Raw genomic sequence first — 16747 nt, 5'->3', positions numbered from 1 at the left:
AGACGGAGAAGTGGGAAGCATAAGATTTTACAATGTATTAAATAATATTAATTAAACCAATCCTTCTGTTAAACTCTGTTCGGGGTTCCTTTACTTTTCATGGATCTTCACACCTTCTATGGATCTTTGACTACTTTCTAGAAACACCAGAAAGGATACTGCATGTTGCTGCAGGGATTTGTAGTTTGGGGAGAACCTGTGACCATGCAAATGCTGTAGACAGCATGGTTTGTCTGGTTAAAATATCAGATTAGGACAAACTGAGTGTATTCCTCAAAATCTGCACGTGTGACTTCAGTACAATTGCATAATTTCATTCAAAAAGTGGAGGAAGAACCTATAGTGATGATGACCGTTTTCAGCCACAACACCTCCTTCCACTGCGCTCAGATACTAGAGGGACTGGCATATGTCAGTCTATGCATGAGGGCAAACAGCAAGAGTTTAAGCATATACATAGCAGCTAGACTCTAAATATTTCTGCATTTTGAGTTTTTTTTGACATCATTAGAACATTCCTTTAGTCCTACATGAATGTTTACCCAAAGAAACACAAGCTGGAGAGGTAAAAGTCAGTATGCAAACAAGGAGTTAATCCTTAGTTTGTTCATTCTTATCTTCAGCAGATTAATAAGTAATCTCATATCTCAATAGAAATAGGAAGGCACTATTGACTAATTTCATCCATGTGCTTTGGTATCACAGCATATAAATAAACATGGATTTACAGGTCTAACATCAGGCTCTTCTGACACTTGACATACCTTCCTCAGCCCAGCATGGAGCTTCTGGGAATGACCACTATTTTCTTGCTGGTTTGCATCGCATGCCTTCTTCTCTTTGCCTCATGGAGAAGCATATCGCAAAAAGAGAAGCAGCCGCCTGGTCCCATCATGCTCCCCACTGTTGGAAACATACTCCAGCTGAACCCGTGGAACTTGCCTGAAAGCTTGAAGAAGGTAAGGGACTGTCTCCTTCTTTCCTATGTTGTCTCCATTGCATATAAAACAAAGTCTGGTCCAGACTGTTTCAGATTAATTCACAAGCTTTATTTGCATGGACCAAATGTCAGACTCAAACAGAAACAAAAGGTTTCCCAGAAATACATACTTCTGAAGTCTACATATTGCAATAATCTATATATCTAAGTCTATATACTGCAAGTCTAAGCCTACATACTTGCAATAATCATACTAATGATGAGTCCCATGCTGACCTCACGGCAGTACTGCAATTTGCAGTGGATTTGCAATCAAGGCACTGATGCTACTGCAATATTCACTACACTCCTCCTGTGCCCGACTCCTCAGAACACTGTCAACGTGGCCTGGCCCTTTTTTGGGGAGGACCCTGCTTCATTTTGCTGCCTCTGTTCCCTAGCAGATAGGTAGGATCTCCTGAGAGTAGAAGTAGCCACTGAAGGGGTTGAAAAGTTTGGAGGTGAATTTTGCTGTCAATTCCCTCCCCTGGCTGATGTCACCCATCTGTCAAACAAAAACTGTGTGTTGCAAGTCCTGGAAGAGGATAGGTGGAGGGAGATCAGCTGGAGTGGCTGTTCCTTAGAGGTCTGTGAGGGGATGGTTGCAGATGGATAGGAAGGGTGGGTGTCTCTGGGTTCTTCAGAGCAAAGTTGTGGTGATGGCAAACATCACCGTATGTATTGTCAGACGCATGCATATGTGTATGAGCTCCTTTTTGCCTTGGTGCTTGTGTACATTGAGAATTATGAGCACCCTCAGGCATTCTGCTTTGTTTTAGAGCACAAGGTGATTCAGTTTCCAACCATAAAAACCTAGGACTATATCTAGTTTGTTCATACAAAGTGAGCATGAGAAGTGTTCCAGGTCAAACCAAGTAGCCCAAGAATCTTTCTGCAATTGTACCCAAAGGCTGATGCCTGGGAAAGAGTACATGATCAGTGCAAGGATAGAGTGACTCTCCACTGAACTCGCGCAATTTCTAGAGTGCGGCCCAGGAGACTTTAGAGGCAACTGTAGCATGTTTGCGCTCAAAAGCCCTTTGGACACTTGCTTCCATAAGTGTATAGAATTGCTTTTCGAGCCTGTGTAAAATGTTATCTACTATGCCCTACAGAAAGTCATTCCTGACTGTTTTGTCAGCCCTATGAAGAACTATTTTCTTTTCTGGGGTTTGGACTTGACACCCTACCATTTCCATTCATATCCCCTATTTCTTGTACAATTCCCTCTTCCCTTGGCTGTAATTCATAGTTGAAAGATCTTTTCACTTCTGCTAATCAATGCTGTGTCTCAGCAGTGCTGGGACAATGGCACATCAGCCCTCAGACCTGTTTGCTATGAACTTCTTTTCACACGATTAATATTCAGCCATGTTGTTCTTTGTGTTCCTCTTTCCTACAGCTCAGCGAGAAGTATGGTTCTGTCTTCACAATATATTTAGGCCCACAAAAGGTTGTGGTGCTGTATGGCTATGATGTTGTGAAAGAAGCTCTGATTGATCAGGCAGATGACTTCAGTGGCAGAGGCAATCTACCACTGCTTAAAAAACTCTTCCAAGGCACAGGTACATCCCTGGTAATATTAGCATACAAAGCTGAAGCTTTCAGTGCTTCAGGAACACATCTGAGAGAGCAGTGGAGGAGGGAATGGTGGTCATTTACTGCTTTCATGAATACAAATTAGCATTAAAAGACTAAAAGCCCAACTCATTACTTGGACCCTTGAGTGAACTGGACCCCTGGAGAACTGTTTAAGGTCCCAGACTGGCTTCACTGAGTGCCTTCCTATTTTTAGCATGCTTCAAATTCTGGCTAAAATTTTGTTCATTAAATGTTCTTCTGAGATCTTATGCTCATTTTCCCTGAGCATATTTCTGAAAATATTGACAATATACATACAGCTAAGGAACCAGCAAAAGGAAAGTCCACAGCATAACAAAGACAAGATAATATAGGCTGTCCCAGTAAGAGCCACATCAAAATTAGGCCCTGAGCTTATTCACCTGGGCAGTATGGTATTTATCTGGGTATTTACCTATTCCATGGTACTATAGTACAGTATCAATGGTATTGTCAATAATGTTATGCAGTGTGAAGGTGCTTAACAGAACATTTGAGCAGTTATGTCAGCGCAAAGGCCATGTGCTTGTGGCCAAGATCAATTCAGTACCACTGCTACAGTCTTATTTACATCCTAATGTAGTTTTTCTTATTCTGGGAATAAAATCAGTTTTACTCAAAGTGCTGTGACAGATGGATCAGATTTGTCACCTCCAGAATTGCAGGGAAGTTACATTTTTGAGCATATAGTAATTGCAGTATAACTCCAGAGAGAGGTGTCTTTGCATGTTGAGTACTTATTGTATAGCTCCCATTCAGGGGGAAAAAAAATCTGTTTCCTCATGGAGGTCTACTTTTCCTTCCTGTGTCAGGCATTGTGACCAGCAATGGGGAGACCTGGAAGCAGCTCCGACGATTTGCACTCACCACCCTACGTGATTTTGGGATGGGGAAGAAGAGCATTGAGGAGCGAATCCAGGAGGAAGCTAATTTTCTGGTGGAGAGGATCAGGAACACACATGGTAGGACATGGACTTGGTACCTGCTGGGACACCCTGCATATCTGCAATGAGACAATGAGGGGTATAGTGCTGCTTCACCAAATCTATGACCCAAGAAGAGGGCATGTGGCTGCTGTTTCTGCTCCCTGTTCCAATGGGCAAAGTTATCACTGCTGGCAGTGGGTCAGTCAAAGGCACTGTGACAGTATGGAGGGATAAATGTAGGAGACTCATGTTGGAAAGCATTCTTTAACCCGTTCTGCTTGAGGAACAAGACAGGACATGGCAAAGGGAATGGCTTGGCCCCAAAACTGAGGTGTGGTGGTTTAGGCCCTGCCGGGACCCTAGACCACGTTGCTGTTGTCCCTCCCCCACCCTCAGACTGGATGGGGCAGGGAGTGAGATACAAACCCTGGGGTTGAGATAAGGAAAAATTTAATACAACAGTGTAATAAATAATAAACCGAACAACAACAATAGCAATAACAATTACAATAGACAGTAATAACAATGAACAGGACAAGAGATATACAGAGATATACCACAAGGATACAGCAATCCCATCGTGGTACCGTCAGGGACAAAAGCAATCCCAGAAACTGTTCCCATGCTTGGACCTGACATCAGCATGGTATTGAATCACCTGGCTGGAGCTCCCTCCCCGCTGCTGGGGAAACTTAACCTTATCCTAGCCGAACCAGGACATGAGGCTTTGGTCAAATTCAGCTATGGAGACAGGGCTGAGTACCACCAGGTGATGAAGTAACATGCAACATGCATTTCCTTGCCTTGTCTCCTGCAGCTCTAAGTAAGCAGATCATGAAGAAGTGGGTGACCAGAGAACTCATTTACAGATATTTGGGTTTGGGTCCAGTCCATCTGAACACTAGACAGTACCTCCCAGTATTGGTGAGGGTGAGCAATGAGAACAGGGACTATAAGCTGCTTTGGAGGACAAGGCATAAGGTAACCCACCAAAATAAAATACAATGAATAGAACACATAAGGTTTCAACCTATAAATGCCTTTTCTGGTAGTAAGACAATGTTACTTTTAAGTACTTCCCCTGAGAGTGGCACAGTACCAGCCTGAACCACAGGCTTCCTTTCCACAGCCAGCCTTCAACGTGTGCTTATTCTGCAAAGGACAAAAAGCAGATGGATCTAAAAGGATGCTGAAGCATCACTGTTTCCCATGAGCCACTATTCAGTCTGGCTTCATAGATAAACGTTCCTGCTACAAATCATAGAAAACACTCTCACCTGCATTTCTCTTATCCTTTCACTAACACAGTAATACTGTATTTCCTATTCCCTACTGCAAGCCTCCATCTCTGGCTCACCTTGTTATGACATCTTCTACTGTGTACTAAAAGGTTTTGCAAGCAAGATATATACAACTCAAAAGTATAAACCCATTATTTACTCTTAATGAAAATAATAAATAGATAGGACTAGTTATCTACTACGAAACATGAATATCCTCACCATCTCTGATGAGACATCTGCTGAGTCTTCAATGGCCAAGGAGTTGTCAGTCAGGCAGAGAAGGGTTGGTGACATTGCTTCTTGGAATAGGCTGATCCTCAATGCTGCCAAGTTGCCATTTTCTGACTCCTCATTTTTCTTTTAGGATTTTATACATTTTCATGTTGTTGTTGCTGCTTCTCTTGAAACCTTGAGATATACCCTATCACTGTCTGCACCTTTCCTTTCTTTCCTGGGTCTATTTGTACTTTTTTCTTACACTGTAGTTTTCTTAGAAGTTTATGCAGCTGTGCTATCAAAACTAGACTTTGATCACAGGCATGTGAACACCTAGGAGAGGGTTATACAAGTGAGGTTACGCTAATAGAGTTCATAAACAGGGTGTAATAACCTGAAGACATAGGTCAGGCAAAGTCCTTATGGTTTCACTGGGTTTTGGTGGGAATATTCCGGCCATTTCTAATATTCAGTCTATAAGGCAGACAGGCATGTGTCAGCTGAAGAGAAACCAAGCCACTCAGACCAGTGTTCTGCTGAGAACAGGACAAAGGAGATATTTAAATGATTCAAACAGGGGAATTAAGTTCACTTCAAGTAGAGAATCATAAATTGAATAAGCCCTTCACTATCCTTTCAAAGAGGTGCAAAACTCTGGGTCTCAAGAGGATGCAAAACTTCCCTGTAGTGTCAGAGAAAGCACTGATGCCTGAAATACTGAAAGAAAGATACCGGTTGTTTTGCTGTTGCAGAGCGACCCTTCAACCCTGGCAGCTTTGTAGTCCATGCTGTTTCCAACATCATCTGCTCCATCATCTTTGGGGATCGGTTTGACTATGAGGACAAGAAATTTCTAACTTTAATTGATTTACTAGAGGAAAACAACACGTTACAGAACTCTGTACAAACACAGGTGTGTACAGTTTAATTTAATTAATAAATTTGTTGATGAGTATAATATTCTATTAATTAATATTTATTCATGTTATTAATTTTTAACTGGAGTGGATTTTCTGAAATTTTTTGAAAGCCAAAAAGGTAGTTAAATAACCAATTCCTGTTGTTTTTTCTTACCTTGTGGAATTGCCATTGTATGTCCAAAGAAGGGTATCATTGCAAAAGTTGCCCCAGTGAAGTCTATCCTTGAATATAGTGAAACCATAAAGGAAAGGGCATTAAAAACCTACTGTTCCAAAGTAGTTTAATCACCCCATTTTCATAGTTAGAGCTAGGGGAACATTTCAATTATTTTCATTAATCAGAATGTGCTTTTCCATCATTTTATTTTTACAGCTATACAATTTCTTCCCAACTGTGATGGACTATTTACCTGGGCCTCATCAAAAATTAATAAAAAATGTTGACAAAGTTAATGAATTTACCTTAGAAATCATAGAAAACCACCAGAAAACCCTGGATCCCACTTGTCCTCGAGATTTTATTGATGCTTTTCTTAACAAAATGGAACAGGTAATGTAAAAGTGAGAGATTTATTGGATTATAAGAAAACATGCTTAAATCAAAGCTTCTTTTCAGTTGTGACAGGGCACTGGGCTTTAGCAAATACAGAGGGGAACTTGCTTTTCTCAGCACATCAAGTTCATTCTTACCTCTCTATTTTCTTATCAAGGATTTTTAAACACAGAATTAATAGAACTAGCCAAAATTAGGAAAACTGAAGACCAGTCTGGCTGATGTAATTCAATGCTCCTCCCACATTAAAAAAGGTTCATAATATTATTTAGTAAAAGTACCTTAAATATTGATTTTCTGGAGAGTGAGTGTTGCCTTTTTAAAAGCATATTAGATATGTTTATAAACATATATTATGGGTACAGGACTTTCTGTTTTAAAGAAGTGGCTTAGCTTTGTCATTCAAAACATTCTGACAAATCTTCCTCCAGGAAAAAGGGAACAGTCACTCAGATTTCACCGTTGAGACCTTGACCAGAACCACACTCGACTTGTTCCTTGCAGGAACTGGGACCACAAGCACCACATTGAGATATGGACTTCTGATTCTCCAGAAATACCCGGAGATAGTAGGTAATAGAAAAATAAATAAATAATTGATAACTTTTTAATAGGTCATGGGGTCAATTTGGACAATTCCTGTTACTACCACATGTGGCAATGGTCCTCCAACTAAGGAGGTCCTCTAACTGTGTTTCAGTGTGGAAATATGCCTTAGTTCTATTCACAGGAAAGAGATATTAATACTAAGTCCATTCATATACTCCTGGTGTGCTAAAAGCAAGTTTTGCTGTAAATATGGGAAGAGGTTTAGACAAACAAATGGGGGGCTTGTCCATTCAACACTTACTTATTTCCTAACAGAGAAAATTCAAAAGGAAATTGACGGTGTGATTGGTCGAGACCGAAGCCCCTGCATGGCAGATCGGAGCCAGATGCCCTACACAGATGCTGTGGCCCATGAAATCCAGAGATTCATTGATTTCCTTCCATTTAATGTCCCACATACTGTGATCAAAGACACCAAGTTCAGAGACTATTTTATCCCTAAGGTCTGTTACACTGTGCCTGAGAAAAGTCATAATATCTTGAAAACAATTATGTGTTCTATTGTGTTTTATTTTATTTTCAAAACCCCTGAAATGTGATATAGAATTGGAATAATTTTATTTGGAAGGGGATTCTGGAAGTTATTGAGTCCAACTCCTTGTATTTGGAAAAAAAAAGACTTTGTCATCTATGTGAAGGAGAGCTTCTATTTTTTCACACAAATGTAAGCATTTGAAGCTCTAATTTATTTGGAAGCAATATTAAATACTCTAATCACTCACCATTAAAATTAATTTTAAAAAATATTTGCCATACCAATAGCACACATTTTTGTTAATTCAATGTTCATTTTAAAGTGGTTAAACTTTGACTACCCTTCTATTCATCTCTGGGAACTTCTCAATGCACGTTGCTTTAACATGTCTCCATTTCAAGTTTCTTTCCCTCTCTTTGTTAATTCAGGACACTATCATATTCCCTATGCTGAGTTCTGTCCTACATGATAGCAAGGAATTTCCAAATCCAGAAAAATTTGACCCAGGACATTTCCTGAATGCAAATGGTACCTTTAAAAAGAGTGACTACTTCATGCCATTCTCTGCAGGTAAGACCTGTTTTCTATTTCAGATCCTAGATTATCCTCTCCTAGAACCTGTTTGAAGATTTTAATGGCTCTGTCACCATGGTCTGTGCAGTGATGTCTGATCATCTGCTAGTCACTTCTGGGCCACTCTAACCCCTCTACTAGAGTTTCAGTTGACTTCATTTTTTGTAATCACAAAGCTCCTCCAATGCATTATAGAAGAGGTGTATGAAGTGGGTCTCAGCTATGCAACTTGTCTCTCTCTAAACTTACCATCAAACAGCAGGAACATGAGAAAATGAAGCTCTCAAACTGCCTTTGCCCATTGACTACTGTCACTGTTCCTGACATTTAGCCCCTAGTCTATTTAATTTGCTTCCCCAAAATTACGTAGTGCTGCCTGTCCGTTCTGAAATGTTTGAACTTTCATGGAACAGTGGTTAAAATATGTAACCAGAAAAATACTCCACTGTCACAATCACTTTTTGTTATTTTTTGCTTGCAGGAAAACGCATCTGTGCAGGAGAAGGTCTGGCCCGGATGGAGCTATTCATATTTTTAACTGCCATCCTGCAGAACTTTACTTTGAAATCTGTTGTTGATCACAAGGACATTGACATTTCCCCATTAGTCAGCACTCTGGTAAATATGCCCCGACCTTATGAGGTCTCTTTTCTTCCACGTTAGCCAAGACAGTTGCCAGCTCCTAAACTCTTGAAAGCTCTGGTTGAATGACAGTCATTTCCCAATCTGTTGAGACTGAAACACTCAGACTATTTGCTAGATACTTTATGGAGAGAAATGTGCTTAGAAAGAAAATTGTATGGTGCTTTTATAATCACCACAGCCAGCTCTAAAGAGAGATAGAGTATGCAATTGCACAGGGAAAGAGATAGATCCCTGTGTAAAATTATACAGGCTCTCCTCTGTACCTACCTCACCTGGCTAAGGTTCCTATCTGGCTCATGATATCCTGACATGTCAGGGTGTGTGGACTAATGCTCTGAGACCCCTGCTGCTGCTGTCCCTATCACTTGATCCTCTCAACACAGCAGGAACAGATGCTTGTACTCCAGGGTTTCCACAGACTCTGCTTGAGGTACTGCTCTCCTCTGTATTTTCACTTTGTTTGTGACCTATTTGTAAAGGTAAGCATAAAACAGTGGGTCTCTTCTGTTAGAAGATGATCATCTACTGTATTCTTACCCCAATACATATTGTCTTCCATGGTGGGGATGGAGTTAATCAGTGACTGGGAAGATGGGTCCTTTCTTTTTTGAATACAATGAAGGTCTGTGAAATTACAATTTATATTTCAAAATAAAGAAGTAGCATACTGAATTGCTGTTTTTTCTGAGATCCCAGAAGAAGACCTGCCTCAGCAAAGCTTTTACTTCCAAATGTTTTCCAAGTTGTGTACATATCTGTTTCATTTCACTCATTTATATGAAATGTATTATGGCTTGAAGGCTGAGCTGGCCAATGACCTATAAAACTTCCATTCTCAGTAACAATGTGGGAGAAGGCTGGACTGACCCTACAAGACCTACCAGAATCCCAGCTGTGGTTACAGAACTGTCCATTGTGACAAAAAAGGACAAATTAAATAATACTGGGATACAATCCAGTGCCATTTACTAGATTAACAGCAGCCTGCATCTTCCCATTATTTTATGAAGCATGTAAAGAACACCACAGCAATGTTACAATCAGGCAAAAAAAGATAAAAAGGCAAAAGCCACAAATGTCACAGAATCATGGAAATATGAATGAAAGTTATATGAAAATATCATTTAGTTTATCACCATATACCAAAGAGGATCAACTATTACAAGTCTTCTTACCAGATAAAAAGAAGAAAGCACTCCATACATAATCCCTCTTCAGCTGTGCCATGACTAAAATAGGCAAAGCAAATGACCCAGTGGCAGCTTCCCAGTTCCAGACATCTTCCTCCCTGCTGAAAAGACAAGGAGGCAGTTAATGAAAATCAGTAAGAAAACAGCTTTAGCTCCCAGAGACTCCACCATGATACACAGTGGGCTTTGAGATTAGAGGACTGAAGCTGTGTCCTGGAAGCCTCACTTTGTGTCACCTGTGGTACAAAAAGCAGTGCAATGGTCACCAGTGACTACTCACCATTCCTCTGGGTTAATTTGCTTTAGCACCAAGTGATATTATCATCTCCTGAGAGACTAAGGATCAGATTTGATCTTTAAAATTTGAATGCTTAACGAATAATATTTAGCTCATCAACCTTTGTTGACCATTAAAATTAAAATCACCAGTTGAAAAAATTATCCATCATTAAAAAGCTCTACATCTCCCATGAAGCCATACTACTCACCCTCTCCCTGCCTGCTAGCACTCTGTGTTGCCTAGACTTTTTCTTCTACTGGGACTGTACAGACAGTGCATTGCTTGCTTATGTGCAGGGCTATATGAATTGACAATGGCAAATCTGGCACAAAGTTCCTGTCAATTGGCTACATGAAGAAGTGGCTTTCAAGCTCATTTAATCCATTCTGCGTGCTGTTGCTATTCGTTCCCAAACATCTCTCAGAGAATATAAGCACCTCTGTGAGGTCCAGTTTCTAAGATGTTTCTAAGAAGCTGGGAAGCAGCTACAGAGGCAACAGTCAGCTGGGCAGGCACTAATGAAGAAGAGAACTGGTAAGTTCTCAAAACCACTAAAGGGGTCCCCAAGTGAGGAATTCAGTGAAGCAGTCTATGAAGCAAACAAATGTGCTTGAGCATTTTCCCCACAACAGGGCAATAGCACTTGCCTGAACTACTATTATAAATCAATATGACATACGTAGGTTAATTTTATGTCTGGACATTAAGGATAGATGTGAATCAAGGCAGATGAGGTTATCAAAGGTGAATACAGGCAGTTTGGAGTAGCCAGGTGTAAACTCAAATATCTTTAATATTTTTTTGTTGAAGAGGGAAAAATCACGGGCAGAGTGTATACCAGAGCCTCATGTGCACATATATGTTACATACCGCTGTAGACTGCAGGGAAGGATGCTAAGACATTTGTGAATTCCCACACAGAAGCTGCATTTAAAAGGGAAGGTTATGAAAACAGTGGTTTTATCCACAGCTGTCAAGGTTCTTAGTGATTCTCCCAGTTACAATTTCAAAAATACATTTTGACCTCTTGGGATGTCAGTGCTCTCTTGATAACTCTATAGAGTAGCATGTTAAGCTATATATGACTGTCAAGAGACCTAAGAGTTGAAAGTGGCTTTGTATCACACAGAATATACTGAGGTTCACCAGCACTGTGTTATCCTGAGGATGAAGCTCCCTATTGGATTACTGATTAACACTAAAGAACTTTGGTTCTGGGACTCACCTTTCTAAATGGGTCTTCTGCTTGGCACGCAAACACACCACAGATGCTTTTCACATGGAACATAACTCAAAATACTCATGTGTTCTGAGATACACACAGACACACCCCAATAAAGACACACACACAGAGCAAAGGTTCCAACTTTCTTGTAGCTGAGTTTTCACATTGTGTTTTTGCCTTTTCAAGCTCTAATATGAAATATGCCTCACTTGGCTTCTTTCTTTCACTGAAGACTCTCAGTCCAAGGAACACAGCTTTTCCGCGCTCTGCAATGTGTGGCCCTCTTAATAGTCTCCCACATACATGAACACACTTTGGTTAGTCATTTTTCAGATCAAGGAGATCACAGAACTGGTGTCAAGGATAGATGATGCATTTTACTGCCTGTCTCATGGCATCTAATATCTGTTCCAGCTGACTCCCTGCCCCAGCTTTCTGAGGTGGTTCATTTGCAGCTGTCTGAAATACTACTTGAAAAGTAAAGGAAAAAACCCAGAACCCTGCACGAGGGGATTAACTCCCTGAAAACAATGACCTTTAGGCCCTCCTGTCCTGTGCTCACACACTACTAGAGATAACAAGCTCTGAGAGCCATACAGGCTAATCTGAACTCCCCTCATAGGCTAAAATGTGGCCTCTTTTATAGCGTATGATAAGCACTAGAGAGACAAGAAAATGATTGTACATGCTGTGGGTTAGAAGCATGAGGAACCAGTATGAGCAGTTCAGCTTTAGCAAGGCTTTAGGTTGCACAGTCCAGGGAACATCAGTAGTAAGACATTTCAGATGGCAAAAATGAACTGGTCTTTCCATTGGCTTTTGCCCTTCAGATGAAATTTTGTCTCAGGAGTCAGTAAGGTAGAAATTATTTCCTGCTATAATTCCCAGGTTAAATGCTTTTTAGCATCTTTCAAAGCAACCTTTACCTTTAAATTTGAACAGCTATTCACTCTTATCACATTGATTCTTATTTTCATTTTACATTATATTTCAAATTGTAGAGAGTTCATACTATTTTATTGCCTGGATTTCCTATATTGTGTCTGTATTTGCATTGCTCTCTTTAACTACTCCTTATGCAGTGCCTTCAAGTAAAATTCTTTAACTTGTTATCATGTCAGAAAGATGCCTGGTTTCTTTATGGCAGCTTGCCTGAACTTCCTTTGTTCCTCATTCAACTCTTCTGAAATGAGGAAGAGGGAGGGCAATGGCCCTCAGTGAGAAGGAGTCCTTGCTCTCTTAGGATATTCTTGTCCCACTTGGATGACATACACAATCACTAGGGTGGAAACTTGTGTGAGGATGCCACCACAGCCATTTGGTCTCCAGGTCATAACCCTGACCTTACAGGGTGCAACAGCTATCATCTACAACAGCAAGAGACTAGGATCATTTAATGCCAGGTCTCTCCAGATTCTGCCAGGCTTTGCTCCTATACTAATCAGCTCTTCCCACTTCTGACTTCTCAGCTACAAACTCCCCAATGAACACCTCTGCCTAGGAATAGTCTCACAGAAAAGTACCTGTTCCTCTGGAGAACTTTTGGGAGAGTGGCATAAGTAATTGTCCACTGAACTCTATACCTTTGTCAATCAATCATAGCTTATTTCATAATATAAGGTCCATACAACACCACTGCATGTACTGAGACCAAACATATTGCGATCACAGGACCATACTTCTTACTGAGCTGATATAAATTACCAAAAAAGAACATAGCTTTTAAGTTACATCTACTGGCTTCAGGCAAGTTACTCTTCAGCTGCAGCATGTTTCTTATGAGGGGCAAAGGAAATGGCCTAGGAGGGATCTTCCCTGTTTCAGACATCTTCCTTCACGCTGAACAGACAAGGAGGCAGACGATGCAAACCAGCAAGAAACCTGTTGTGGCTCCCAGAGGTTCCATCGCAACGTGGAACAGGCATGTGGGATGAGGAAGGGCTGAAGCTGCATCCTGGAAGGCTCACCTTATGAAGCCTACAGTTAAAATAACAGTGCAAAGGTAACCAACAGCTCCTCCCATTTCCTCTGAGTTAAACATACTGGATAGAAAAAAATCACTTATCACTTACTGCCAACAAACTTAGAACAACTGCTCTAATTTTTTAAGTCTTTGTGAGCTTTTTTAAGGTCAACTTTGTTCTACTGTAGTATCAGAAAGCAGGGACTAACATTAATCATTAACAAACACTGTCATACTTTCATAGCATGTTTGTTTTCTGCCTATTACTGTTGCTTAAGTTTGTGCTCTGATGGGATGCTGCAAATACAACAATGTATTTATCTTCAGGCCATTATATACACTTGTGACAATCATCCCACTGGATATCTTTTAACATTTCTATTGTACGCAGAGTTCTGGGTTTAAAAGTATACTCCATTCTAGAAGAGTTGTTTTTCAGCTGTTGGACATGTGGCAGTTTCTACTAATGATTTAAGAGCCCATTGTGAATACTGCGGACATCTCCACAAAGTACTGCTCTGAAAGTTGGATGACTACAGAATAACCTGTTAGAGTAGCTGGGCAGAACTGTCTCGAGGCGCCAGGGAAAAAGTCCTCCTCTGGAACGGAACTCTCCCATTTCTGCTTAAAGAGCTGTATGTGCTAGGGTGATTTTCACCACCTGGTTTGCAGTTGCAGTCCAAGACCTCAAGAACTGCTTAGCTCCAAAGCAGTTGCATAGACTGCTTTGATAAGGTCCTTTGCCCCTTGACGCTCATCTGTCACTGCTCCCTTTCCTCTATTCTATTCTGTGTTCTTCCTTTCAAGTAACACTTTCTTATTATATTTTTGTTGTGGTTTAACCCCAGCCAGCAACTAAGCACCACACAGCTGCTTCTCATTCCCTGCCCCTCAATGGGATAGGGGAGAGAACTGGGGGGAAAAAAAAAAAAAAAAAAAGTAAAATCAATGTGTTGAGTTAAAGACAGTTTAATAGGACAGAAAAGGAAGGGGAAATAACAACAATAATAATTATTATTATAATAAAATAATTAGAATATACAAAACAAGTGATGCAGAATGCAATTGCGCACCACCTGCCAACCAATGCCCAGCCAGTTCCCAAGCAGTGGTCCCTGGCCAGCTTTCCTCCTAGTTTATATACTGAGCATGACATCATATGGTATGGAATATCCCTTTGGCCAGTTTGGATCAGCTGTCCTGCCTGTGTCTCCACCCGGTTTCTTGTGCTCCCCAGCCTACTCACTGGTGGGATGGGGTGAGAAGCTGAAAAGTCCCTGAATTGGTGTAAACCCTGCTTAGCAACAACTAAAACATCAGTGTGTTAACGACATTATTTTCATCCTAAATCCAAAACACAGAATTATACCATCTACTAGGAAGAAAATTAACTCTATCCCAGACAAAAAAATGGGGAAATTTTCCACTAGGAAATGCTGCAGAAGAGATGGAGATTTAGTCTCCCCCTATACCTCTGCACCTCTGGAATTTCTCACGGACTCTTCAGGTGAAATGTTTGAGCAGTAACCAAGTTATGCCTCTGCTTTTGGACCATACATTTCCCCAGTACTGTGCTGTTCACACACACCTAGCTATGTCTCTTCTGTGGTACTACTCTCCAAGGACCTGTCATCTTCACCATGATTTGGATTCTACCAGTCACACAGAGGCCCCTCTGGCAGAGAGGACAATAGTTACTCGGAGACAAAAAACTGGGAACACAGCTGTCAGCTCTTGGCTTAATTGGGATGCCACTATCACACAATCCTCCAGCCAGCCAGGTAGTCGGTCTCTAAAATTTCCTCCCAGTAAAGAGTCACTTGTGGGACAAGCTCCTCTTCCCATTTCTGCTTCCTGGAGGTGGGATACTCAAGAGCTTGTGAAGGAATTTGCTATTTCCTAGCTCTCTTAGCTGAAAACACTAAGCACTTGCTAGCAATGCATGGCTAGGTGGATTTCCATCTTCAGAGTTCCTGGAGGTTTTAATCTTTGTAGTTTTAAAATAGCATTGTATTTTCTATACTTAGAAAAACAACGTTTTCAACAGGAGCAAGATTTCGTCCTTACTCTGCCTCTACGGCTTTACGTGGTGGAAGTTTTCTCTGCTGACACATCGCCCCCTCGTGGCCCTCCTGCAATCCTGTCAAGGAAAGACGACGAGCAGAGAAACGTCGTATTATTTTTCTTTGTAATTTTCTATGCACTGATCACACAGACTCCTAGGCCTTCCAACAGCATGCTGGGTTGCAAGTGGTGACTGGATCTCTTCATCAAAGCAACTACCAAATGTACTTGTGATTAAAACAAGACATGGCTAAGCCAGTGGTTCTATAAAACCAGATCCAAAGAGGAGTGTCAGTCAAATATATTTAAATCTATTCTTGAGCCAGCTCTTTGCCTTGATATGAACAAACAAACCAGACACTCGGCCTCTGACTATGAAGATGTGGGTGAGGAAGGCCAGGGAGCCCCATGCAGACTGAGCATTCTTCAGGTGAGGTAAGTACAGAGGGAACGAGACACAATGGTTTTACTTTCATGTGACCATATTTACCTGTCCACTGTCACTGAGTCCCCTTGATCCCCTCAGCCTTGAGGGGTGAGGAGCAATACCTGTTAGCAACAGCTTTATGGATGCTGTCTTAGAGAGGACCATTTCAACCTTAGTCATGACACTGACAGCATCTTCTGCTTTCTGACATGTCTTTGGAGACCCGAGAAGTGCTGATGAGGACTGACAGCTAGTATGTGTGTACTGTAGAGTGGTGTTTTGTAGTCATAATCTGCTTAATCACAAATTTCCAGTTTTCTGCTGAGCAGAGGAAAAAGTCTAGCCCTCATGCCTTGAAAATGTGTTCTTGCTTAGCTAGTGCTAGCATAACCTTGAGTGCAATGCTTTCCGCCCAAACACTGACAATCCTTGTGTTTAACCCCCATGTTAGGAAAACTTCCTACTGGGCTGCCGTCATGTCCATAGCTGCCTTCGGCAACACAGCACACTCCAGGCACGCATTATGGAAGCAAAGCCTTGCTGCTGCAGTATGGGCTTGGTACATTGAACTATGCTTAAGAAGGGTAAGGCACATGACTGTCTCTTTTAAGACTAGCAGCCCTAAAACATTTTCACTATTATATGACTCCCCATGGTCTCAAGATGCAAAGATGTCCTACCGGGTCCAAGGCAGTTGGAAGTGCTAGAGGATGTAAACACAGAACAGAGAGGAGAGCCACGCTGTTCTTCTTGACCACTTCAAGAATTTACACAGCAAGGCTGCTGTTATGATCCCAGT

General features: G+C 41.2%; 1 protein-coding gene and 1 long non-coding RNA gene across 4 annotated transcripts; one reads left to right on the top strand and one right to left on the bottom strand.

Annotated features, from left to right (window-relative positions):
• Positions 1-779: 779 nt before the first annotated feature.
• On the top strand, positions 780-9070 carry LOC141960961 (cytochrome P450 2H1-like). Of its 3 annotated transcripts, none has more exons than XM_074907343.1 (9): positions 780-959; positions 2382-2544; positions 3412-3561; positions 5777-5937; positions 6318-6494; positions 6929-7070; positions 7362-7549; positions 8010-8151; positions 8636-9070. In XM_074907343.1, the coding sequence occupies exons 1-9, from the start codon at positions 780-782 to the stop codon at positions 8815-8817; spliced, it is 1485 nt and encodes a 494-aa protein (XP_074763444.1). In that variant the 3' UTR covers positions 8818-9070. The 3 variants fall into 3 exon arrangements, with proteins under 3 accessions (XP_074763444.1, XP_074763443.1, XP_074763445.1); XM_074907342.1 differs by having other exon boundaries at positions 5777-5946; XM_074907344.1 differs by lacking the exon at positions 6318-6494.
• Positions 3878-13505, bottom strand: LOC141960963 (uncharacterized). Its single transcript, XR_012633717.1, has 3 exons — positions 9975-13505; positions 6099-6166; positions 3878-5858 (listed from the first exon to the last, which is right to left on the bottom strand). It is a non-coding gene; the product is annotated as an uncharacterized LOC141960963 (long non-coding RNA).
• Positions 13506-16747: the final 3242 nt, after the last annotated feature.

This window comes from Athene noctua, chromosome 5 (assembly GCF_965140245.1).
Source record: "Athene noctua chromosome 5, bAthNoc1.hap1.1, whole genome shotgun sequence".
Classification (NCBI taxonomy): domain Eukaryota; kingdom Metazoa; phylum Chordata; class Aves; order Strigiformes; family Strigidae; genus Athene; species Athene noctua.
Note: the sequence above shows the minus strand (reverse complement) of the source record. Positions and strands in the feature narration are given on the sequence as shown.

Excerpts from the sequence above, each read along its gene's own strand:
- LOC141960961 (XM_074907342.1), top strand. The coding sequence starts at position 780 with ATGGAGCTTCTGGGAATGACCACTATTTTCTTGCTGGTTTGCATCGCA. Across the intron at positions 2,545-3,411 it reads AAAACTCTTCCAAGGCACAG|GCATTGTGACCAGCAATGGG; the intron begins GTACATCCCTGG and ends TTCCTGTGTCAG. Across the intron at positions 6,495-6,928 it reads TTCTTAACAAAATGGAACAG|GAAAAAGGGAACAGTCACTC; the intron begins GTAATGTAAAAG and ends ATCTTCCTCCAG.